This window comes from Empidonax traillii, unplaced genomic scaffold, assembly GCF_003031625.1.
Source record: "Empidonax traillii isolate 1590-97213 ecotype Southwest subspecies unplaced genomic scaffold, ASM303162v1 scaffold875:size256809, whole genome shotgun sequence".
NCBI classification, from domain to species: domain Eukaryota; kingdom Metazoa; phylum Chordata; class Aves; order Passeriformes; family Tyrannidae; genus Empidonax; species Empidonax traillii.
Genome location: NW_020956068.1, coordinates 90,817 through 118,463, shown reverse-complemented (window position 1 = coordinate 118,463; position 27,647 = coordinate 90,817). Strand labels below are relative to the sequence as shown.

General features: G+C 37.4%; 1 protein-coding gene across 2 annotated transcripts in view; it reads right to left on the bottom strand.

Moving 5' to 3' along the window:
• Window positions 1-2,130: 2,130 nt before the first annotated feature.
• ELOVL4 (ELOVL fatty acid elongase 4) overlaps window positions 2,131-27,647 on the bottom strand; it is a 36,266-nt gene continuing 10,749 nt past the window's right edge. For both annotated transcript variants that reach the window (XM_027902438.1, XM_027902437.1), the window contains 5 exons: window positions 16,416-16,603; window positions 13,030-13,110; window positions 6,274-6,445; window positions 3,988-4,115; window positions 2,131-3,495 (listed from right to left, as the gene is read on the bottom strand). In XM_027902438.1, the coding sequence (XP_027758239.1) occupies window positions 3,220-3,495; window positions 3,988-4,115; window positions 6,274-6,445; window positions 13,030-13,110; window positions 16,416-16,603 (845 nt within the window). In that variant the 3' untranslated portion in view covers window positions 2,131-3,219. The remainder of the gene's footprint in view (window positions 3,496-3,987; window positions 4,116-6,273; window positions 6,446-13,029; window positions 13,111-16,415; window positions 16,604-27,647) is intronic.

Genomic DNA, 27,647 nt, shown 5'->3' with positions numbered 1-27,647 from the left:
CATCAAATAATTATGATACTCTGGCCCAAGAGCTTCAGAAATCCTAGCAAAAAAAAAAAACAAAACCAAAAAACTCTTTCATTGGCAAGAAAGGAAAAGTTCCAAATTGTTTGAATTCAATTTTTAAATAAATTGGAAGGATTAAAAAAACAAAAACAAAACACCACCAAAAAACCAGAAAACCAAACAGGCAAACTAGACTGTATAATTTAAATTTCAGTTCTGTGTATAGCAAATACACATATTTGTACATATATTTTATTACCTTCATGGCAAAATTTTGAGGTGCCTTGGACTCAAAGATGACTTTAATGAATCTGTATCTCACAGTGCATCATTGCCTCAAATTTTGAAAAAGAAAAAGCTGTAAAAATTCAGCCCTGTATCCTGTGAGTCTGGCTGCATAGTCAGAAACAGAAATATTGCACTCAAGACCATGCCTACAAAAATGCACATTTAATAAGGCCATTATATTCAAGATTGTAATGGGACTTTAGTTACACAAACAATCATATATATCATAAATAGAGCTAGGAAAGTCATATTGCAGAAGAGGTACTCAAAACAGCAGTGTTCCAGCAATTAACTTTTTTTTTTCCCCATGAAATGGTAATCTCTCAAACTGGTTTTATGCACAGGGCCAGACAACATGATGTGTATGTACCCATGCATTCTCACAATGCGTTTTTTTCACTTTTTCTTAGAAGTTAACAATTGCCCCAGAGTTTGACAGTAGGTTCCTACTCAAGTACTGCTAATAAGGTTCAAGTTGCAATCAGTTTAAAGCCACTTCCATGTATGATGAAGGAAGGAAAGATTTGACTTTCAGTTATTTAAATAACTGCCATCATGCAAGATATAATCCTTAATTCAGAAAGTGTAGGAAAGACATAATTGAACCTGTACTGGAATACTCCTCAGTATGCTCTGAGGAGGATCACATTAAGAGTGTCAGTTTATCTGATCTGGCTTACCAAAAGAACGACAGAGCACACAATCGATTTAATGTAATTCAAGGAATGATACAGATTTACAGGTTAGCTGCTCACATCCCATGGCAAACAAAAAGAAGCTACCCTTTAATCAAAGTGGGTAAACTACCTTGAATTTACAGTAGGGTAAGTGTATTCACACCACCCATTACCTTGGAGTAGCAGGTGTGCTGTAAATCTGCTTTGTAGTTATTTACTCCTTGAGCCACTCCAAAGTTACCGAGTCAGCCAGCATTTTGGCTTGGTTAAGAGTAGTGGCAGTTGTCCAAGAAGGAAACATAGATCACTGTCCCTCTTCCTCATGACACACTACAAAAATACACAGTTATGCAAACGCAAAAAGCATCAGTACAAAGCCTGGAAGAATCACAAGACACAACAGATAGAAACTTATTGGTCACATATATTATAGTTCAGCAGAGACATTTCTTCACAATTCTATATTCTGCCATAGAATCCACAGCGGTGGCAATTACAGATGAACCACCCTCCAGCTGAACCAACTCCAGCGTTATGAACTACCTTTGAATTTTTTTCTTAGGACCTGTTTTTTGGGCTTAGATAGGTTTTTTTTTTTGTATAGAGACAAGAGACAAACCTGAGACACAGAAGATGTGATCTGCTTGCATATTATAAACAGATGAATGGATAATCAAGATGCAACAATCTACTAAACGTGTCACACACTTTACTCCTCCAGCTCCATGTACTTTTTCCTGCACAATAGTGCCACTTGACATATGCAAGTTTGTTGCTACCTGTGAACATGTTTTTGACCAGGGCTGGGGGCGAATGCATTTGGACAGCAACAATGCAGCTCTTAAAGTGAAGAGCAAGGAACACCGGAGTTCAGGACATGGTTTCTAATTCCACCCCTGTCCTATACTCACTGCATGCTGAGTAGCTCAAAACACTTCTTAGTAATCACGTTATTCAGAAGGTGAATAACTCTCTCCCTATTTTTTTCACAAAAGGAACAGTAAAAAGTCCTTTATATAACATGCAAATGAACATCCATCTAAAAGGTTTCTCCTTATTTTAGCAGTTTTGACTAAAAATGGTGGCCTGTCTACCAGCTATACTTTGTCTGCAAGTGTCTAACAAATAGAGTTTTGACAGGTATCCAGTTGTAGCAGCATTTTCAACGTTTTATGTTTGCTGTATTTAGTACTTTCAATCCAAATTCCTCTCCCTATACAGTGACGGTCTTGTAGACAGCATGACTGCCCATGCACACAGCATTTCTAAATGGAATTAGATGTTGTTTTCTTTCCACCATAACATTATCTTACCATTTTCAGTATCAATCAGCACCACAGGTTTAATGCAGGTCATGGAAAACAAGCAGCAAGCCCACTTTTACTGATTGCTTCAAACAATATATTCTTTCATATTTATACATTCTTAAAATGTTTTCTTGATTTAGCTATACTAAAAGTACTGTTCCAAAATTTCAGTTTACATTAAAAAAGGTCATTGATGACTTGATCAAAAAATACCACCAAAAATCCCTTTTACTCCCACAGAAAATCATATCTTCTTCTGAATTAGTGTTAACAGATACTTAGATTAGAAGACTCCATATTTCAGAAACCAGTTATTTAATGCTCAATATTCTTTTCAGCAGATGAAGAGGTAGGTATATTTCCACACAAGAAAAAAAAACAAAAAACAAAAACCAAACTGTAACAGATACTCAATTAAATCAAGTAATGTCTGAAAACTCAAACACTGTTCTGACAGCACATGATGTGTCTGAAGATACCCTCCATGGAGGACAAGAAAGTTGCACATTCTGATTAGATAATATATCATAATTTGAAATTTAATAATTTTCTGGAAGGAAAACACAAGTATCCAAACGCTGCTTCCTTCCCCCCCCCCCCCCCCCAAAGAAATGTGGGTGCCAACAAAACTGCCTTTATCAATGGTAGTATTAACTTTTGGACTGCTAAACATGGAATCAACTGCAATTCTTCCTTACATTCACCAACACCAGCAGTCTACAAGTTTACACAGAGACCATATGCATGATAATTACATAATTACAATAGAAATTCAACTTTAGTGTTGTTCTCAAAACAATCTTCATAAATAATGAAAATATCTGTGTTCTAGCTCTTCAGTAACCTAAGGTTAATTGGTACAGATAGTGTTTTTTTTTCTTCCTTTTATAAACCAAACTGGAGGTTCCTCACTGCCAACAATGGTTAAGGCCTGGATCAAGTTACTCTCCTTTTGCTTTTCCCTTTTTCTGCTTTTTTCCATTTTCCACCACTGCATTATTTTCTGGTTTGCTTACTCCATTTGCAACAGCACCATTTGCTATTTTTCCATTCTTTACAGGTTCCTTGGGCAGCTTATATGTCCGATAGTAGAAGTTACCAAACAGGAAAATAAAGGTGACAGCATAGAAAATGACACCCCAGTGCATCCATTTAGGGAAAGGACAATCAATATAAATAGACAAGGCTGTGTGGCCAATAGTCACATGGAACTGCACCTGTAAGACAGAAAATACAGAATCAGAAAGGTCTGGATATATTCTGTAGGTCTGACTGCAACAGTTAATATCTATGCATTAAGTTACAAAAACTGCTAAACCTGGAGGAGGCAGGGAAGCCGTATTTAGCTGTCACATTCATGCATCCACACCTGTGCTTGACCAGGAACATCAAATTTATTGCAGTATCTGTCATTAGTTTTCAGAAACAGGAAAATAAAAAGATAATAAAAGATCTAGATTTTCTCTACCTTTTGAGCATGTTGAAACAACCAGCAAGGAAGGACTTTAATTCATGCAACTCTTATCTATGCTGCACATTATTTTAGAAATTGAATAAATGCTTCCATCTCCAGGAAGTATTCTAACTTGAGCTGTCAGCGTCAGACAGAGAAGAACTTTTGGAAGGAGCAGTATGTGTTCCAAAGCGCTGCAAATGCAAATCCACTCAGAAGCAATACGTTTTGAGATAAAGGGAGAAATTTTACTTACCAGTTGCAATATGGTCAAGTATCGTTTCCACCACAGGTACTTCTGAAATTTAGGGCCGCAGGCTGCTAATCCATAATACATGTACATAATGACGTGAATAAATGCATTCATTTGAGCTCCGAAAAAAGCTGTCACGGAACAGAAGGGAAGACCGTCATGTAATTTTGGAAAAAAGAGAGAAATCATTTCTAGTATTATTTATGTAACAGTAAAAATTACAAAGCACAGGACATGCCAGGATTCCATCTTCAAAATATTCAATAGCATAGTACAGACCTGACTGTTAACATATGCTGACACAAACAGCTGTCACATCTTTCATGGAACTATTTAGGCAAGAGCTTTTCATAAGATTTTCGTTTAACAGACATAAATGACATGGATTCCACATCAGTTGTTGTGGTATAACTGCAATTGTTTGGCTAAGAGATAATTAAAAACTGTATTTGACAATGTAAAGTATCATGTTCTGAATTTAAATGTATAAAGTTCACTTCTCAGCAAGAAACTCATGTGAAAGTCTGATTAAATAGGCCAAAGAAATCAACCGGAGTAAAACTCGACTTACGGTTATGAGAACTCTAAGGGCACTGCCAGGTGGGTTTGCCTAAATTATTCATCTTTAGTTTCTTTGTTTATCATTAAAATATCCAGCATTCTTAAGTATATAAGTGTCTAGCATAACATTACCAAGAATGTTCTATGTTGGACATAAAGATGACAATTTCATTTATATTAAGATCTCTTTGCTTTGTCAAGATTAGCAGCCATTTAACAGAAACACATTGCATCTTGTTAAGGTATTCTTACACTGACAGAGAGGCTCAAAAAGGCTGTAATGTCTAAGATTAGGGCAATACAGACAATAGCTGCTGACATCAAACAGTTCAGATGTCCATGTGGTCTAGACCCAGTTAGCTATAATAGCGCCTAGTTTATAATAGACCTGTCTATGTAAGCAGTGTGCTATCAACTAGAAAACAGAAGAACACAGATCTACCCACATTTATGCACTAGTGCTACATAAAGGCAGAAAAGCAACTGCTGCTTTTCCTTTTGCAGGATCTAGAAAGTAAGAAGCAGTGCAAGAACACTGAAATGTGAAAGAAATTTGGAAATAGCTGCAACCGTTATGTTGAAACCTGCTGATATTTAGCATGAAAACTCTGAAAAGGCAACAAGGGAGAGGGCCTTTGGAGATATCCAGAGAATTTCTAAGCAGGAATACAAGTAATCATGCAATCTCCAATAAACTTATTTTATAGGTGCAGTTGCCAATAAAGATCATGAAATGTCTGGCTGAGTACCTGCATTCTGCAGATTACTTGAGAGAAATTAAAAGATAGTCATAAATACTAATTTTATATATTTCTTCTTTTGAATATAAGTGAGCACTCAGTGCAAAATATCTATAGTAAATTGGAACACCACCCCCCCCCCCATGCATTAAGTATTAGTGTTGTTCAGGAAAAAAAACAACAAAAATGCCAAACACAAAACATTAGCTTGGTGTTTATAATAGGGCATTTTGTCTTTGCTATATGCTAATTTCAGTGTCATAAGCCTACAAAGCACTTTACAAACAAAACATGGCACTCTTCCTGTATCCTCAGCTCTGCAGAGCTGTAATTTCAGAGAGAAAGGCAAAACACCAGGAACAAAGGTACAAATACAGGCAAGGGAGAATGTGGCAAGTACAATAAATAATAATAAAATTATTTGATGGAGGCTTTAAAAAAGAAGCAATGGGGAAAAAAGGCTGATAATGAATTACACACTTGTGCCATTATGAAAAGGTTTCAAAAGTGAATTGACAGATTTACTGGCTCATCTCCAAGGGAAGGTTTCAGAATTTTATACAAGCCCCTTTATAAAAAAGAAAAGTAAACCTCAAACTCAGATACAATGCCAAAATGGCATCTCCATTAACTTCATTAAATTTGCATACAGATTGTAGCCCATAATTAGATTTTGCAGTTCTCTGTGTCTGCAAAAATTAAAGCTAGGCAAGACACATTTTTCTGATTTATAGAGAATAAGGATACTTTTGGAGGCAGAACTTCAGGCTTGCAATTGATGCCCATGAGGAAAAGTTTCACAATTCATTAGATTATTGCCCTGTTATCTTTTCCTCCCCCACGCTTCCCACAGAGGGAGAGTTACGCATTAATAAACAGTCTTGTAAGTTGTGAAGTCAAGTCTACGAAACTTTTTTCCATTGCTCCAAAACAATAATAATTCTCCCTTCCGCCCACTCAAAAGGGGTATGGGAGGAAGGGAACTCACCTTGTCCACCTGCGACCCACTTAATACCAATCCACCACAAGGTGAACATGGTGAAATGGTGATAGACATGAAGAAAACTAATCTGGTTAAATTTCTTCCTCAGGATAAAGAATACTGTATCCAAATACTCGATTCCTTTAGAGACATAATACCACCATAAAGCAGCAGCTATCTGCAATGAAAAATCAGACAATACATAAGTTTAGTGATTTCAAGCTGAATGGAATAAAGCTCTCTCCACCTATGTGCTGCAAGAGAAGGATACTTCTTCCTTCCCCATATCCTGGTAAATGTTGAGGTGGAGTCATTAAGCATCTGACGGTATGAGAACAACAACAAAAACAATACTCCTTCCCTCTATTCTGGACACGGAAGTAGATTATTCTGAGCCTATTGCTCACAAATTACAACTTTAAAAAAGAGCTAATACAGTTAAAAACTTTGTCATCTCTGAACAGTTTACCAGTTAAACAGGGAGTTTGTGTCCTTTCCTAAGAAGAAGACTTCCACAGGACTTCCCCTAACATGAGGTAACATTTTCATGTGGTCAGAACAATAATGCAGAAACATTACGAAAAAATGAAGTTGCAAAGACTGAAACCTTCAGTACCACAGGCATACGGATGGAAAGATACCAAATCACTCTGACAAGTTAGGTGTAGTACAGATTTCACATCCCTTAAAGCAATATTCCCACAGCTTTTTCCTGCCTGCTCACTAACTCCCTCTGAAAAGCAGCATTCCCCCAGTGGCTCTGTGCTATTCAGGGAATAATAAAAATGAGACTAGAGGAGCCATAAAAACTGCACAGATATAACCATTTACCCAACAGGGCAGTGCTACAACCCAAAATTATTTTTCTAATCCACCCATCATAGTGAATCTTGCCCAGGATACAACTTAAACATGGCTTCCAGCTGAAATCAGGATACTGTTAAACCAGAAGCCCAGAAGCTCTGTGAAGTAATTTGTTAATACTATGATATGGGAGTATGGTGGTGGTAGGGACTCCCTTCCAGATCCCAAAGCATAGCAACAAGTCTAGTTCCTGGCATCATAAGTCATCTAGCTTGTTATGCAAGGGTGGGACCAGAACATATCCCAGATGGTGACTCACATAGAGAATGGGAAAGAAAAAAAAAAAAAAAAAGAATTGGAATTGGTACCATCTGCAAGAGGAGAGCAGGCAATGTCACAACACACCTATTTGTAAGAAGTTCGCCTTGTCTTTCAGGACTCACTCGATGACAAATCAGACTTTCTTACCTTAACCTGGTGTGAAATACTCCCACCACCTCCTCAGTCCCCACGGGAGACAGAAGAAAAAAACATTAACACAGAGTAGCTTTCCTTCCCAACTACACACATAGTGTTAGGGGAGTGAGAGAAAGGGGCGTCAGAAGAATGAACTGTACAGAGCAATGCTACAAGCCCTGCATGATGTTTTTCCTCCACCTCTCCAAACTAGAGGGAAAGGAACACATCTCTCCTCAGAGTAAGTTTTTCACAGCCATAATTGGACTAGTGAACAGGTTAGGAGAAATTACAGTAGCAGCAGAAAAGCAGCACAGGAGAAGAGTGCTGCAGATCTGCATTGCAGACTGCAGTTTCCCAAAGGGACTGCACATCTTACTGTTGCCAAACTGCAGACTTCAACGTATCCTTTAATGAACACCCTCCTCACTCACTGGATTTGATTTAGCTTACTTCAGATCTCAGGAAGAGGAAGCAGATTTTACCAGTTTCATACAAAAATATTCTAATATCTGCAAAAGCTGGAGAGAGGCTTAGTGAGAGAAAAGTGACTCTCACAGATCTGAGTTCCCAGGCACACAGGCAAGCTGCAAGAACCATATATATATACACACGTATATGTTGCTCAATATCCAGTACAGTACTGCCTCTGGGACAGGTAGTCAGATGTAATAACACCCACATCAAGGTTTGTCTCACACCCATGCATTAGCATAACAGTCCAGCATCTTTCACAGGTCTTTGCTAAAGCTGCATCTCTTAAATAAATTAAGATAAGCATCTTTTCATCTCATGAGTTAACAACAAACACTTTGGACTGTATCCATAAAATGACAGATCCAGCATTGCAATACTTTAGCTCTTTGGAGGTCTTCCCTCCCGAGAAACTTTTATAGAATCAATATGTCAGTTACAAGCAAACTGCCATAAAATCTTTTACATTTTTAGCAATTAAACATGGAAACAATAAGTCAAATAGCCAATAAGCAAAAACCCAACTCATTGTATGACAGAGGGCAAAATATAAGTGGAGAAAAATCCTACCAAAATACTTATGTTTTATGCCCAAGATGCCACAGGATCAGTATATGCTCCTGGACAAGTCTCTTAACACACCTTATTCCTCTTGAATTCCACCTGTCTAACAGAGAAAGTAATTATAGCCCCTGGATAAAAACTATTTGAGCTTTTGATCAAAATATTTTCCGTCACTTAAGAACAATAACAAAAAAGAATAGCCTCTATTTCTTTGCAAGATCATACCTGCTGATTTTGTGTTCCTGTAGATATTTTTGCCTGTCAGCTTCTTTGCTCTCTCACTATCATCAAATATTTCTACCATTTACTCTCAAATCTGATAGATTTTGTGTACTGACGATCTATTTCACTGCTTCCAATGGCTTATGTGGATGCTTTTAAAATGAAACAGGAGTCATGTCATTTGCTTGAGGCCATACATGCAATCAGTGACAGAGGGCAGAAATAAAATAGAACAATACACTGATATGCAAGCCATGTCAGGAGCAGCTGCCTGCTATTAAACTTCTTTTGCAAAGCTTCAGAAATCAGGCCTAACCTCTAGTCTGTCTTTGAACGCAGCATGAAAAAAGATTTAGTTGAAAATAAAATACGCATTAAAAAGGTACGTTCCTGTAATGAACAATATTAGTCAAACCGTATCTTTTCTCGTAATTTTCATATGTGCAAATCTAAGTCAGTTAAAACACCAGATGGCACAGAAAGATTACATTACAGCCTAGGATTAAGGGGGTCAACAAGAGGTTCAATCCCATGTCCTCTGCCTGCTGCAGGTTTTGAATAGAGGGCTGTTTTAACGCAGGATTCTGTTTCTGCACCATCCTTCCTCATTTCTGGTTGGAGACAGTTATCCATTAAGGGGTATGAAGGGACAGGTACTTCTTGGAAGGTCACAGTAACATGAAAAATTAAAGTGGCTTTTAAAGAGAACTCTTTTCTCAGTTACAGAATTTTGTTTATGGGACTTGACTTGTTAAGTCGCTTTTAACTTCTGTGAAAAAAGAATGTAAGTTAATATTAGGCTTTTTTTCATAAGGGAAAACCACTCAAGCTCTAGACATAAATACAAACAATGCAGATTACAATCACAATACAGGAGATAACCATTGCTCAGCTTCAGGATTACAATCGGCACACTTAAAACTACAGACCCAGTTCACACAACTCCATATTCCCATTTCCTAGTTCTTCAGAAACACTAAAATAGATGAAACTTGACCTGGGAAACAAGGGCACATACATGTAAGTAGAGGGGGAAAATGACTACTCACAGACACTATCATGCCTTAAGTTAGACAGTGTTAGGAAATTGTTCACTTCAAATACTGAAGCTCCCAAGGGAGCACTACAAAGCATGGATTTAACACCTTAGCCCCTTGCATTTATTATTTTGACTCTTAAGCTTTAACCATCTTTTTTTTTTCCAAGATGCAGTAGTAGATCCTTCCAAATCCCTTCTTGGAGATTTGTTCCCTCTTTTCTTTCTTGTCTACTACGGACATTTTACTTTTTTCATAACAAAATGCACTCAACTTCCTGCCAGCAGAAAGGTGGCTACCTACTACACCCAGAAGATAAAATTCTTCACAACAGAGTTTATTTCTACAACGGTGGGATCTAATTTTCATCCCTGCTTGCTCCAGTTGTCCATTGCCTCTTGTAGAACAGCCAGGAGAGCCTGAATGAGATTAACAGGTGTAGGTAGGTTCAAAACAGTAAACAGGAGCACCAGCTGCTTCATATTATGTGTAAACTACCTACATAATTCATCATCAGTTAAAGCCAGAAGCTTGATAATGTTGAAGAAAACATACAGGCAAATTAGTGGAAAAACAACCCCTTAAAAACTGGCAAATCAAAAAGGTTATGTCTGACTTAAGAGGTCTGTGAGCTTCAGATTGCTGGTGTTGCTAGACTATACAGGGGAAGTGTCACCACGTGCCCTTACACTATTCCCTTAAAATCACCACTGACTTACCATCTTGACACACAGTGTGCGGATTAAAGAAAGGAAAGATTCTCTGGCACCCAGGATAGCCAAACTTCTTTTCCCTGGGAACTCTTTACCAGCTCCCTGCACTCCCTTGAGGGACAAAGGATGCTTTCTTGACCCCTCATTTTGATCAAGAGCTTTGACAAAGGGGCCACTGCATGGCAACATCACAGTGTCACATTCCCAAAAAAGACAGAAACAGAGGTCATAACAAGGCTTCTGTGTTGCCATTTAGACCATCATATGCAATTACTTTCACATTTCTCAGTATTTGTTCCAGACTTCTAAGCCCCCCCAAAAATCATATATGAAGCTGTTGCTTTCCAGAGCATGTTCCATAATGCTTTTCTGGGCTTAGTGCTGTTAGTCCCAGCTTGGTGAGTTAGTCCCAGTTTCCTTTATCTGAGCAATACAGGGCTTATTTACTCATTCTTTTACAAATAAAGTAATTGCATTTGTAATTAATTCTACTACTTCAATGCAGTATTTCTCTTCAGAGAAAACCTGATGCCAAATAAATACTAGACATTTAGTATCTAAAGCTATTAAAAGGGTGCGACGGATGTGCTACAACGTTTATCTATTCTAAATGCAAAACTGCAAAAACATTGTAAAATTCCTTTTGCAGGTTTATATTATGAAAAACGATGGTGAAAAGAATCTTGAGGAGGTTTGAGGGTTTGGTTTTTTCTGTTCAACAGTGTCAAAAACCAACAACATACCTTCTAAATGCAGAGCATGATACATTGTAAAACAGAATAGAAATGTATCCCAGACTCCTTAGTTAGACAAAGAACACTTGTGGAAAACACAATCTTCTACTTGCAACTAATTTACCTGAATTGAGAATTCATTCCACAGAACTACCAGAAAATTATCAAGGTAAGAGTCTTGACTGACAGCATACTATATACAGTTGCTGCAGTAACTTGAGGGAACTCAATTTTCCCTGCTTCCTCAACTCCCTCACTTGCAAATTGAATATGCTGGACCTTAAAACTTCAGAAATAAATTTGATGCAAATCCGCAAGTTCGTGAAAAATAATTAAAAAAAAATAATTTAAAAACTCAGGAAACCCAAAGATTGCTAGAGCAATCCTTCTTTTCTGGACATATTACATGCTATAAATACACTCTGCAGGTAATTTTGCATTTATTGCATTGTATAATAATGCTCTGCTTGTCAAAAACAAACAAAACAGATGACAATTCTTTTGAGCAGATCTGACCTCTCCATTGCCTCCCACAAATAAGTGCACCTACAAGTGAAGATATAAAATGGAATTTTGGCATGCTAAAAGTCGTACCTCTTTTACTTAGCTAATATATAAATTCTTTTAATGTACATCATACCAGTCCTCAATGTCATTCAGCTGAGGACATGGGCATTCTCTTTTGCTTATCTATTAAAAAAACCCCAAACCTTTCAAGCACTTGCTATACTTTGCTAGATCTTGTTTTTCAACAAAATTATTCACAGATGTATTCTAGTGACTGAAATAGTGAGAGCACAGTATTGGCAAAACTGAAAGACTGGCAGTTACCATAAGGCCGATAAAGTCTACACACAGAGCTGCTCTGCAATATCAGCCATTATACATAACATGTAAGACTCAAACCTTTCTGTCTCACCACCACCCATGCCACATGCACAAGCTTTTGAGTAATACTGCCCATGAACAGCTACCTTGTAGACAAACAGTTTTTCAACTGTGCTATAAACATTAAATGTATTTAGACTATACCATACTTTCATTAGGTTTTTCATAACTTTCTAATGTTCTAATAATCTGTAAGTAAAACTTGCAGGATCAGCTGAGAGATTCTCAAGTGTCAGCTCTGCTGGAAGATAAGGGTTAGTACATGAGCTAATCAACAGCATTACACGAAAATTAACATGCATCTGCACTTTTAATTTGGATGTTTCCCAGAACTCACGTATTTGAAATCTAAGATTCTACAATGAAATGCTGTGATAATACATCTGCCAGAAGCCAGCAAGACCTCACGAAGCCATAGATGGGTAAAGGAGACAAAAAGTTGCCTCACCAGTATGGGTGAAGTGCAACCACAGTATATGCTGACAAATCTTACTTGCTTTGATCTCGCTAGAAAACGCCACCATTACTGCGGTTACCCTGGTATAATAAACTTCACCAAGATCTAGGAACCAAAGTATGCATACAAAGTTTATCCTGGATTGTACAACCGCGGATGAAGCCAAGGATAGTATCTAAGATTCCCCTTACTTGTAGCAGTCAGATGAAAGTTAATGCAAATATGCTGATGCACTTTCATTAAACCCGTGCACAGCGTAGTCAAACCTGAAGTGGTCTGTGAAAATATAACGGGATACAGTCATGGCTGACAGCAGAACTGTGGAACCACTATTTTCAGACAAGACTTAAACTGTCATGTGGTGCTAAATATAACAGACATCCACATACAAATATAAAAAAAGAAATACTCACCCTAACTTCATAAACATTATCTGAATAATCCACGGTCTGGCAGACATAGCTGTACCCTCGAGCTCTTGATGATAAGAACAGCTGAAAATATTAAAGTCATACATGAGGGGAAAGATACTACATAAAATAACATTCATAACAATTATCAGCAAGTTTCCTGCTACATCAAACTTACCTGAACAGAAATATTTAAAATACCCTTATTAATCCTGAGAATACTATTGGAGAAAGCCAACATTTAGTACTAACAACTGGCTGTTACATAGCACTTACTTTTTTCTTATAAATTAAAGAGACAGCACTCATTTCTCCCTGCATGTATCTGCCCAGACAATTACAGCCTCATACAAACTACTACAAATTCCAGTATGACCTTGAGCTATTCAAACATGAGTATTCTTTCTGATGGCTCTAGCTTCAGAGACAGAAAATACCTATCTGCTTTCACAGCATTTGACAGAAATACTGTTCCCAGGATGGATTCAAGAGAACTCTATGTATGTGACAGGGATTAGATAATTTGGAGCTATAATTCTTAACACAGTATACCAATCACAACTCAGGAAAAAAACAAACAGGTTGAACAGCCAAAGCTGAGCACGCACAAAACACATTGAGAGAAAATGGATGGAGAAAAGTTCCCCATTTTGTGCCAACTGAAATGGCCTAAAACACATGAAGTGCTCCTGTAGGGCCACTCCAAACCAAGTACATTGAAAAAACCTGGACAGGAAAAAACAAACTTGACACTTGAGCAAGTTCCTATTGGACAGAAGTACACTTGTCTAAACCTGTACAAAATTCAAATAAAATTTCTAATCTTGACATTCACGAATGTTATGATCCAAACTTATTTAAAGCCAAGTAATCCCACCCTGTTATGGATCAAAGAGAGACAACAGTGGAGCAGATATAACCTGTAAACTGAGAGTTGTAAAAGTAGAGAAGGGTGAGACAAAAATATGGTCAAGAAAAACCATGGGTAGGCACTGGCTATTCCTACCACTAACCTGACTTCCATCTTATTTGGACTGACCTTGAGTTTACTTTGGTGTCTCACCTTGCACACAGCACTAGGAGTGCAGTCAGATGCAGAGACAAGTGTTATCCAGAAAAAATACCCCAGCATACAAAACCTTGTGAAGCTGTGGACATATTTGCTGCACATGTCTTTTAAAGTAAGTAAATGAAAGAACTGTTCACAGAAATTATCCTAGAAAACATAGTTCTGCATCCTCCAAGTCCATTTACAAACTGCTGTAACACCACTGCTCTCCAGTGTGGTCCCACACAGGCATGAGTACATTTGATACTATAAAGGAAGAGCAAGGAAAGTTTAGTCCACACTGTTACAGAAATCAACCAATCTCAACTGCAACCTACTGGGTAACTTGGCCAAGGTTACCTTAGTAAAAGGCAGTAAATTGACTTCACCAGACTGCCTCAAAGTAGAATAAGAAAGTCATGATTTTGTGGCAACACAGGGTCTGTACATCCCCACATACAGGGACTTCTGCATGCTCTGAGCAAAATTTCCTCCAAATTTGAACCTGCATTTGAATCCAATGTATGGAATTGTTGGACTAGACAACCTCACAATGTTCCATGGACTTACTATTTAATGTAAGTTACCACACATGAATAAAACAGCTTGCCAATAGGATGTTTATTCAAATAGCATTTAAAGGCCTTTCACATTCAATTTCTGTTCTTAGCATTGTCTGGAAACTTTACCGCCATTCACAAAATACAAACTGTATCATTTTACTCATAACAATTCCATTAAAACTCATGTGAATTACAACAGTGGCACAGTGGTACTGTAAGCCTCATGCGGATGAAGTAGAAGTTGCCTCGTAAAGGGATCAACTGAAACTTGAACAGCTTCCTCCTATCAGTCTCTAAGATCAAGAAAATACACTTCCTGTAAATGCTGTATCCATAGCCTTAACATTCATTGAATATCAAGCTACCATTTGAGAGAGCCGGAAACTAGAACCTCTGTGTCTAAAATGATGACCTTTCAGCATAGTAGCAGTAAATACGTATTTGTAGTCCCACTAATTTTTATGTTAATTAGGTGACTTGGAAATGTCACAAACATGTTACCCTATCAGCAACATAGGTTTGAAAACTATTTGACCATAGGTTTGGTATAATTCAGCTTATGGATAAAACAAACCAATTTAAAAGTCAGGCATGGTAGTAACACTGCAGAATTAATTTCAAAGGAGTTTCAGTTTTAACCTGCCAAGATGATTGGATTTAATCACAACTATCCTTGGGTGTCAGCATTCAATTCTGTTGTACCTGTAGTTCTTTATTACTTAGTTGAATAGTCCAAGGAAACAATTCAAACAAAATGATGAGTGAGGTGTGATGGCTAAAATTTTACTGAATCATGTAAAGAAGCTGAAAAAAGTTAAATGCTTTTATTATAGAAACTCTGGGTAAGGGTCAATATGTATATCATCATCAGCTATACCATGATTTCTTGGCAAAAGTAAAGACCAGACCAGCCAGAGAGTTCTTGAATGTTGTAATTTTAACTACTCTGTTCATTTGCTTACTTCTGGAAATAGATTTTGCAAATCTATGATCTGAGGTCTTCCAGGAAGATGCCTCTTAATCCATATGAGCAGTCATAGCAGAATAAACTTAGCATCAGCCATATTCTGTACAGCTATCCTTGAATAATAATTACCAAACTGTTAAGTAATTGCAGTTTGCTACTACTACAGAGTTGGCCCACTGCACTGTTACTACTCATTTCCTCAGTAGAGAAATCCAAAGGAAAAATGCAGCAACACAGAAATTTATTAAAATTAACACACTCTGAACATTTCAAACCAAGTATTAGAAGACTCTATACTTTTATTTTTATTTAGAGATGTAGTTCACTTCATTTTTATTCTTATTCTAAAAGACAACCTACAGACAAGACAGTTTTCCTCACTACAGGTAAGGGACATTTGAATTTCTAAAAATGATAAAAACATTGAAAGCATGAACAAACAGCTCAATTTCTAACAAAATGCAGTCTGACACCCTTTAGGATTATTAAAAGGAAAAAAAAATCAGTTACAAGTGTTAAATCTCTATGGATTTTACTTATTCTGTTCATTATTTAGACTAACATAAGTCTAAGAACTTGGAATAGCCAGTACACAAGTTCTCTCTATAGACTCATTTAGAGTATTTATTCTCAAATGGAAAGTACCTAGCTATAGAAATACTCTCGAAGGCAAAGCCATCTTTAGAAGTCTGTGCAAAACATTCACTCTCAGTAGACATCATAAACATGCAAGATAATTATTTTCATTTTGCAAACTGCAGACACCCTCAAACCTTAGTAAGAATTCCCTCTTGCAAGAGGGCATACACACCTCTTTGAAAATGAAGAAGTTGAGCAGAACCATTCCAAAGTTGTAAACAACCAACAGGAAACGTAACTGGAAGGGCTCTCTTGTCTTCATCCATTTGGGGCCCAGCCAGACAGTGAGGAGATAAATAGTGCTTATAGTCAGTGTTGGAAATGGAGACTGCATCAAGGGCCAATCATCAACACGTTTGTCTGAGGGGGTGAAGCAAACAGAAGGAGTCAGTGAGGTCTGAATAAAATATATTTCATTATCACTTTAAGCACTGAATTTGTTAAATATTATTCTCTCTTGGAATAGTTGCATCAGCTAGTAGAAACACAATGCACTCATTCTTTCTAGGAAGGTTAAAGAAAATAGTTTTTTAAAAAAACCACACTATATCACATTACCTCACACAGAGATTCATTATGTTATTTAAGCTCTGTTGTCCAGTTCTACAATCCAAAACAGTAAAGCAAACAGAATCACATGAGCACAAACACGACTCAACTCACTAATCCCCCCAAACCCAGTTTGCTTAGGATGAACAGTGACTGCAGCGGCAACATAATCAAATATTCAACACCACTGCAAATGAAAGATACACAAATTTGGCAAAATATTGATAAAACCAGTAGCTTTTATTAGTTTAAAATTAGGCACTAGAAAACCTCCTATTAATTTTACACAGGTTGCATGATGATAACTAAGAACTTTGGCTATTTGATGTAGGTCAGTCTCATGTTTCAAACAGAATACTAACAATGGTACTGGAAAACAACTAAATAAAAGAGTTTAAAGGGATGGTTCTAGTTAATCTGTGCTGCCATATGGGAAACAAAGGTTTTATTTATAGTCTGCTTCAGCCACTCACGGGATTCAGAGTTACATTACACATATTTCAGAGCCCAGAATATGCTGTATTAAGTTCTGGATCAGTATCAAAAAAGCGCTCTTAGCCTGATGAACCAGTGACATGTAGGATTAGAAGATGGCTCTGCTAGAGAAAGGAAGCAAGACTACAATGACACCTCCTTACTTAGTGCCTTAGTGCCTGTGACGTCCCATGTGTCGTGTGTGTCCTCCCCGCCCTGTAGGCTAATCTCAAGTTGTAGCAAGACATAAAAGGCAACTACCCCATAACTATCAGAACTTCAGATACTGCACAGCTCTCGTACTAACTGGAATATTTTCCAGTTGCTTAGGCCAGTCATAGTTCATATGGAAATCACATCACAGGTCTCCTTGGGAAGCTCAGACATCTAAAATACCTGCCCTCAGTCATTTGTGGGAAAACTCACAAATGCAGCTGCCCACAGACTTACCTAGAGGACAAGCTTCTTTTAGAGATTTCAATGATAGAGAAAAATCCCTATACCAAAAATTAATTCCTAATCCCAGCCATACTAACCAGTAAGTTAAAAAACCCTACTTATCTTGAAAATGAGGAACTCTAATGAAATGAGGAAGGTACAGAACAGCACTGCCATTACTTCTCCTACACTTCTTTCTCATTTCCTTTCTTGTCCTTAAGATCATAAATTAGAACTTCATTTTAAAAGCAGATTTCATGAGACCCTCTATTTCTAATAAATAACAAGTACTATGAGCTACAGAAAGAGAGCACGCAGAACAGTGATTCTTCTTATATCCAGATGATTCAACAATAACAGGGCTGCACATTCAAAGTAAGATACCAGGAGGCCTAAAAAGAAGTGGAAAAGAAGAAAGAGAAACCAGCCTAGCTCCTTCTATTATGGCTGTTAATAACAGAAGAGAGAACTCATCCTAATTGCATAGAAACCTCCAGCAAGGCTGACACTGCCAAAATGATGGGATTCACCCTTCCAGCCACAGCTACCAACAGAAGCCAAGGGCAAAACAGAGCAAAGAATACAGGGAGGAGTGCAAACAACAAAAAAAGTGAAGACTGGCTGTAGAAACACAGGCAGTGGAAACAGAACCAAACAAAGTGAGAGAAGACAGTTGCCTCTTAACTTTTCAGCAAGTTCCTGGAACCAGAGAAAATACCACCTACGGAAGCCGAAATCACCGCTGCATTCCAATTATTACACAGTTATATATCCCTTACACTTTAGTTCCTGCTTGATTTTAGCAATTGTTCTACCAATCTGAATTTAAAAATAAAAGACAACACGACAGAAAAAAAAAAAAGAAATGGAGAAACTCATAATCTATCTGGTACAAATTAATAGACAAAGACTCATCATGAAGCAAGAAGAAAGGTGTCAGTTAAGAGGCAGTTCTGGGAATAGTCAGTGTGTTACGTCTTCATCAAATCCACATCTCAATTCACTGTAGTGTGCACAGAGTTAATAACAGGTGAGGAAGAGACAGTTGCTTTCCCAGCTTTCTTGCAGTAAGTGAAGACACATTAGAAAACCCGTCTTCTATTTTATAACACAGTGTTTCATGGTATCTTAAATGCTGAAGTGGAAAGACAAAGAAATGTAAAAAAGGAAAAAGACTGTAATTTTACCCAGGAGCTGAATGTTACCACCCACTGCTGAAAATAGGGAACCAGGGCCTATTCCAGGTTGCTTTTTATGGCAGAAGACAAGGATTTCTAGATGGAAGAATGAAGATTCACTAGAGGGTGAAAGGAAAGACAAAGGGACAACTTATATTAGAGCCCAGCTGTAAGCAGGCTTTGCCTCACATCTCATCAGCACTGTAAACAATTCTTTCACCTCCTTTCCAGAAGTACTACAAATTGAAGAACTTCACTGGAAAAAAACAAGAGATATATTCCACTAATTCTGGCAGCAACATAAGAGCACCTGAGAAGCTGCCATTACTCCTCCATACTGTGGTTTCAGCCTGGTACTTTCCTTCCGCAAAGAGTTTTTGGAGCCACATCTCAGAGACAAGTCTTAAAGTATTTGCAAGAAAAACATAGATTACTGATACAGATCTCATAACACACTGCCCAAGGAATTTGACTGCCGTTTTGGGGGCCTGATTTCTTCTAGGACAATTTAATTAAACTTCAAACACAAAATGAGCCTGTACGAGAGGGAATACAGTAGGCAATTCAGTTCTAGAGAACATCCTGGCCAAAACAGAAACGTATCTATAGGAAAAAGTTTATTCTAGTTCCTACTGTGCTAACTAAGAACACAACCTTACATTTATTTTAAAGGAATCTAGGAGACTCTGCATATGATTACTTTTTACTAGTACTGTGGTATCCAAAAACATGCTACTATTCATTCCAGAAAACTTTTTCATCACAAGATCTCTCCTGGATAATGCAAAGTAACTTGCTGCATTTAAAATCAGCTCCACAAATCATTCTTATTGCACAGAAGGTATTCCAAAACCAATTTCATTTCAGTTCACCGAGCAAACCTCCTTGACCATGTTCTACACAAAAACCACAGTAATATGCAGACTCTTGCTCCAAACTTCTTTTCAGACACTCTCTTTCAAACCAAGGTAAGTTCAGTCTCTTAAGTCATCTGCTTAGTGACAAACATTCCAAGCTACTCCAACACCTTCCTCCCTCCCACCCCCCCACACTGTTTTAGCAAAATCAGCAGAATATTGTGTCCTACTTAGTAGCTGGTGCTGATGACCACAAAAGATTCTGCAAATTACAGAGCACTGTGATAGCTGAAGGGGACATATGAGTGTATTAATCCTTCACTATTTCACATGCAATAGGGACATTTTTACCTGCAAGATGAAATAAGCTTGAAATAAAAAGGCCAGCTCCCTGATTTAAAAAAATCCCTCCAGCTGCTTTGAAGCAAAATGACCAATGCCTTTACCTGATTAGAATTGACAGAGATTGACTGAATCTTTCAGGGGATTAATGCATTTGTCTTTCAAATCCCAAGACCCAGATTCTAATTCGATCACAAATAAAATGTCCGCTGTGATGGCACAGCCTGTAGTAGAGTGTTCTTTTGGTAAGGTGGGAAAAGTTTTAGAGCAAACACTTAGAGTTGCACTTTATAGCATAAATGAATCCAATGTAGAACAGGGCATCTGCTAACATGTTCCTGATAGAAAATTACTGTCATGTAAGGAAATAGTATGAAATATTTATATACAAAAGGTTTTCCTGTCATTTCATGTAAATATATTTTAAAGTTTCACCTTGCAAAGACAAGAAATGCACTAACTTAATATAAGTACATATACATGTATATGTATATATGTAAAAACAATTGAAATTGCCCTGAGGTACTCACCTTTGCAGGATGGAAATATTTACATGGGGAATTTAACAAAAAATACACATATAATTCCTCTGATTCTTTCAAAGCAAGAACAAGAGTAGGACCAGTGAAAAGCACTGAATATTCCGTCTGATAATGTCCAAAGAGAAAATAATTAATCTATACTGAAATATGGATGTCAAATGAAGATGAATTTCAATAAGTAAGGTTGCAGTGATGCTGTGTTTAGTATTAAAGATCGCAAGGAACTTCTGTGAAACATAATGTAATTGTATTAATATACAAACATTTCTGTTAAATGTGGTTTAGAATTTCCTTTTCAATAGAAAGGATTTTAGTTCAATTTCCTGGGTATTACTTAGCCCATGATCAGTATTTTTTCCTTTCCTCTAGAAGTTAAAACTTTAAAAATAAGCAAACAAATGCACAGCACAGTCACTGATATTCACCAAGAGAAATCCTGAAAAAGTACAATGGTGACTATCTCTGCTTTTAACACTAGCTTTAGGGGGAAACATTACATTACTAAAATACATGATTTTTAAAATTTCCTGCATTCATGTTAGATTGAAAAATCAAAATGTAGTTTTTATTTTTACTTTTACTATGTATTCCTTAGCTATAAGGTCACTACTCACTAATTTATCTGGAGAGACTTTCAAAGTTATTAATAGCTATTGATACTATTCTCAGTGCAAAGACACTTACAGTGCCAATCCAGCACATCCATCTGTCCGATTACATTTCTAAAGACACTGCAGAAATAATGGCAACTGTTTAAAAGTGGTTCTGTCAGAGCTCTCTGCAGATCACACTGTTTACTTTAACAGGAAGTGCTCTCAAAGCCCATTCTCAAGTTTAAGAAAGATTTCCTTAAATGAGTGAAATTTTAATTCCACAATATGAGGAAAGCAAACCAATGTTATCTATTTGGAGCACTATTCTACGAACTACACTATTTGAATTACCTAAGAATTTCCCATGTCTTATTAGTTACACTGGCACTGTAATTGAAGGCTATTACAAAATGAAAATACATATAAGAAAATGTGAGAAACAAAACTTCACACGCTTTAAAATGTTTACAAAGCTTTCACACTAAACCCTTTTGCAGTACTTTAGTGTCCCATTTTCCCCTTTTCTTTCTGGCTACAGATAAATACTCTATCCAGCATACTTCTCTTTCTACATTTGTATTAGAAATACTGTTTCAATCATGTAAATATTTTCTAGTGAATACAAGGTTCACTGTGGCTACATAACCACTGCAAACTGGTTCAAATGAAATTAAACTTGAAAAAGCATCTACCTGATTAGACCCTAGGCTTTTAAACTAAACTGTGTAATGTATCAGAACAATTTAGAAGTACATTTACTGTTACCAGTTTGTAGAGACTCCAAGAAAAAACCCTCAGTCTTTGACTAACACCTCAGAATGTACAAATGGAACAGCTGAAGCTATAAACTCAGCCTTTATAACAGTATGTGACTAACTATATGGGCTGCACTGCTTGAGACTGAAGACTGATAGAGAAACACCATTGCAGAGTAAAAATTGAGAGGCCATATATTTTTGGATCGAGCATCCATAGATGTTGAAAATTTATTATGATTTTAATAGACCAGTTCATATGGCCCAAAATTATTTATTCTTTTAAACATCTTCAGTGCTTGAATTAACTTATCTGCTTTGATATTGATTATTCATTGCACATATTGCACTCTAATCCTCAATTCATAGAATTATAAAATCATTAGAGTTGAAAAATACCTCCAAGATCATTGAGTCCAACCTTTGACTGAACACTGTGTCAACTAAACCATTGCACTAACTGCCACATTCAGTTTTCTCTTGAACACTTCAAACACAAGTGATTCCACCACTTCCCTGGGCAGCCCTTTCCCATGTCTGACCACCCTTTCTGTGAAAAAATTCCTCCTGATATCCAAACCGACTCTCCCCTGGCACAGTTTGAGGCCATTTCCTCGTGTCATGTTGCTAATTACCTCGGTGTATCAAGTTTATTTATGAGAAATCCTATGATAGTAGATTGAAGCTATTGCATGAATTAGAATTGCATGCCTAGAGCCTCACCATTGTTTCAGTCAGAAAAATTCTCTATGTCCTCCTAGGCAGGACTGTGCAGACAGACTGCTGCAGGAAAGCAAAATGACTGGGACACAAAGAATGTCCAGCTTATGCTTCTTTCTCACCTATCATACTTGGCAATGTCTGCAGTCTTCTGGCACCTGTACCTAGTATGATTTACAAACAAAGGCCATGAAACTTCCCTTAACACATATATGAGCTAAGCAATCTTCCTTAGAAGAATTTCCCATTTCAGTGTACATCTTTTCAGAGGCGGAGAGTCCAGCAGAACATACAGCAGCTTGCTGTAAAATGTTAACTAGACCTACTGCATAAATTTGCTCTCTAAATCCAAAGGAATTAGGATTAAACTTTAATTAGTTCATTATACTTTTCTCTGCTAGACTGATATATATTTTAAAATTTTTTTCTCCTCATTTGGGTAGTTTTAAGCAGTTATCAAGTCACTCAGTAGCAGCCTTTGTTATTTTTTTTTTTTTAATTTTATTTAAAGAAACTCTTCATCTCATTCACCTGAATGCATATTTTCCAAACAGAATCATCTTCATGGCTCTTCTTGGAATACTCTACAAACACTTAAATCAGTCTTGCACTGATTTCACAGGAACCAATCAAGTCCCTTTGTTTTTTTCTCATAGAAAAAAAAATGTATTGTCATGATAATGTCACAGTATCAGTGGTGGCTTTGACTGGCAAGGAAACAATAATGTATCATAGAATGGCTTGGGTTGAAAGACTTCTAAAAATCACCTTGTTTCAACAACCACCACGGGCAGGGACACCTTTCACTAGACCAGGTTGCTCAGAGTCCCATCCAACCTGGTCTTGAACAACTTCCAGGGATGAGGCATCCACAACTTCCCTGAGCAACGTGTTCCAGCACCTCACCACCCTCACAGTAAAGAATCTGTTCCTACATATGTTACTGGTAAAGCTAAGGATGACATGCACAGGATGGATAAAGGTTCCCAAAACCTGGAACAAAAAAGCATAACAGCTGACTGGTTTAAGTAATTATTCTTTTAATATAAAACAGAGCAGTACAAAGAAAGGAAGTTTACTTTGATCTTCAATAATGAGTGAAAATACCTGAGTTATGTATTTTGTCTATCCTCAAGCTTTAACTATTCAAGAACAAACTAACTTGTTTGGGTCAAGAACAAGTGACATCAAAACTTTATGGCAAAGCATTGTCGTTTTAGCAAGCCATGAAACAACAAAACTAAGTTGCAAGAACAAGAATATTCAGCCTGAAGCACAATTAATAATGAAAGCGCTTCCTCTGAAAATCAAAACAACAAAGGAAACAGATTCTAACTTTGCAAAGATGTATGAATCCTCTTGCACTCAAAAATGAGAGATGTCTGCCCTAGCACAAAAAGTACTGCAAGACAAGACTAACAGGTACCTATAAGTAGTTGTGGTTTTGTTTTGAATTTCAGGGCTTTTTGACTGCTTAGTCTTCTTTAAAGCTATATACAAAAACATAAAATCAAAATGCCACACAGCTAAGAACAATATCTACTGCAGCTGATGAACACCTGTGTAATATGTATGTTTCATAAACTTCCATTAAAGTAACATGAATATCTTGCTGTTAAAAGGCCAGATGTATTTTAACTACCCTTCCCGTTATTCTAGCTAGCATTCTAGTCTTCTCAGGACTCCTATCCTTCAATCATTAATACCATATTTTCTTCGCACCTGTATATAGCAATTACAGGACCTACTTGTTTCAAGACAAGAATAATAATGGAATTATTATGAAGTTTAGGAGACACAACTGTTTACCATCAAGTCTCGGGATTTTCAAGTCTAAAGAGATTACTTTGCTCGAATTATATTTGATTTATCTCTCCAATTGATTATGACTACTTGTGGGAACAGTGCAAATGCTCTGCTTCAAGGAATAATAAAAGTATAATCCTCATTGAAGCTTACATGAGATTTGCAAGATAGAAGAATGCTTCACGCCTTGAGGGCTTCTGTTTGTCAAATCTTACTTTTCCAAACATCACAAATGCAAGACACATTCCCAGTGCAGCGATACAATGTTTAAGAAAAGGCATGCGGGTATGTTAGAGAATAAACAGAAGGAAACAAAAATAATATCCTCAATGCAGGCACAAGATGCAATTTTATAAACTGGTTGTAGACTTTGTGATCCAGTCCATGCCTATGTAGTTCTAAAGCAATAAAAGTATTGCATAAAACTTTTCTACAGTGATTTCCTTACTGAAACTTTTATTCAAGTTTCTCTGGTTTCTGCCAAAACTATTTCTCAGACTTCAGACTGGAGATGTCATTACTGCACAAAAAAGCGGTGAGGTTTGGTGCTATGAAAATAGTTGTAGGGGTATCAGTAAGCAGTAATACAAACACAGGATTTATGCATATTCAGTGTTGTAATAACAGATTAGACTATTGACCCATTCAGGGTTTTATAATGCTGAAGGGGATGATCATAGAATATGATTAGCTTCTCCGTAAACAGATATTTTTATTAGATTCCCTCAGTTTAAATCTAATCCTTGAAAAATGTGAAGGATTATTAACAACAGTTTAATAATAACTCTGCAAGGCCTTATCCACTGTAGAGACATGTGTTACATACTCAGCATACACGGGACAGTATATTGAGCACTGATACATGTCTTGCTAATGTGCTAACGCAGCGGAAGGACAGTGATGCTTAACTACCCTGCAAACGTAAACTACTTACACTGCTGCTCTTGTAACAGAGTAATTTAGGGTTGCAGATGAACATTCAGATGCAGTGTATGAACACGCACGGAAACCAGTAGTGGCAAGTGAAATCTACCTCAATATACAAGAAACCTACTACAGAAAATTTGCAGTAAGTTGCACAGAAATGTCTCCGATAAACTACCTGTTTTTTGTGTTTGCATCACCAAAAGAATGCTCATCACTTTGGTTTTACAGAAGGATGAATGAGGAAGGAATTTTGTTTTGATTAAAAACTACAAAAGGAGTTATTGAAATGCATAAGCTCTTCAAAGTTCAGAGGCAGAAGTAAATTTTACAGTTGTGAGATACATTAGGTCTTCTGTTAGCCTAACACAAATACATCAGTCAAAGCCTTCAAAGAAAAACAACACTCTAAACATTTAGAACTTAATTCCTCAACATGCCTTTAACATCAGCAAAAATTACAAATTAGGGGTGAAGAACCCAACACTATAAAAAGAGACTAATTTTGAAATGTTGATTTTCCAAATATGAACTAAATGACAAAATGTTTTTAACCCAAAGATGGTGAAAAGAATGATCAGTGTCTGAATCTTTCACTAAGTATACAGTAGCAAAATCATCAGTTTGGCAGCTACATAATGTCCATGCCCCAACAACTGCTACAACTAAGTCTCCTCACTCCTACAGTTGTGTTACTGGTGTTTCATGGTAACACATGGTCCCCTCTCTAATGGTTTCTGCAATAAAGTTTCACTCTTGATCGAAAATTCATGGAACAGTAAAATAGAGATTAGAGTGTGTAGAAAAAAATCTGACCTAAACATCAAAGCATTTCGGGGTACTCTGTGTGTGAGAATTTCTACTGTGCACATCTGTTCTTAGCAAACCACTAAGTATTAAATGCAAACAGAAAATATGATTATGAAGTCTCCTATCTAAAGCCCAGCTACTCAATTTAACAGCTATATTTCCTACTTACTTTTTTTTTCTTTAGAGTATCTTAAAGACAATGTGTTACAATGATGCTCTAAGAATAGAAGGGCATAAAATATTGTCTAGAGAGATAAGATTTCCTGGCTCAACAGAAAAAGTGAAAGACATGGTTTATAAATTCCCTTCTTACAGCAATATTCTGTGAGCATTTAGAAAGAAATAAAGCAACCTCTCATATTGGTTATAACTGGGAGAGTGAAACAAGATGTTGTCCATAAGCAGATATTAAAAAAAAAAACAATACCGTGGTCAAGCATGTAAACTAAGCATAACATATACAAGAGCTGGAGGAAGATACTTCAGAGATACAGTGGAAAGAGATAAAAGGAATAGGAAGACATGATGGAAATAAACCAAACAGTCAAGAGTTCATGATTGTGCTGAAAAAGAGAAGTACATGTGGGAGGGGGATGGATGGAGCGAAGCTAGGAATGTGGTGGTTTGACCCTGGCTGGAGGCCAAGTACCCACCGAAGCCACTCAATCACTCCCCTCTGCAGCTGGTCAGGGGAGAGAAAACAGAAGAAACGGCTCACGAGTTAAGGACACAGAGAGATCACAGATTACTGTCATGGGTAGAACAGACTTGACTTGGGGAAATTAGCTGAATTTATTACCAATCAAGATCTGAGTAGTATAACGAGAAGTAAAATAAATCTTAAAAACACCTTTCCCCAACCCCTTCCCTCCTTCCTGATTCTCCACCTCCTCCCTGCCAGTGGCACAGGGACATGGGGAATGGGGGTTACAGTCAGTTCATCAAATGTTGTTTCTAACTCCTCAGGAGGAGGAGTCTTTCCCCTGCTCCAGCATGGGGTCACTCCTACAGGAAACAGTTCTCCACAAACTTCTCCAGCCTGAGTCCTTCCCACAGACTGCAGGTCTCCACAAATTGATCCAGTGTGGGTCTCTTCCACAGGGTGCAGTCCTTCAGGAGCAGGCTGCTCTCCAAGGGTCATGGCCTTCTTAAGGCATCCACTTGCTCTGGCATGAGCCTCCTCCACAGGCTGCAAGTGGATCTCTGTTGCCCTGTGGACCTCCATGGGCTGCAGAAGCACAGCCTGCCTCATGATAGTTTTTCCCACGGGCTGCAGGGGAAGCTCTGCTCTGGCACTGGAGCACCTCCTCCCTCTCCTTCAGTGATTTCAATGCCTGCAGAGTGGTTTGTGTCACATATTCTCACTCCTCTCTTCTCTGGCAGCAATTACTTCTGCATCAATTTTTTTTTTTTTTT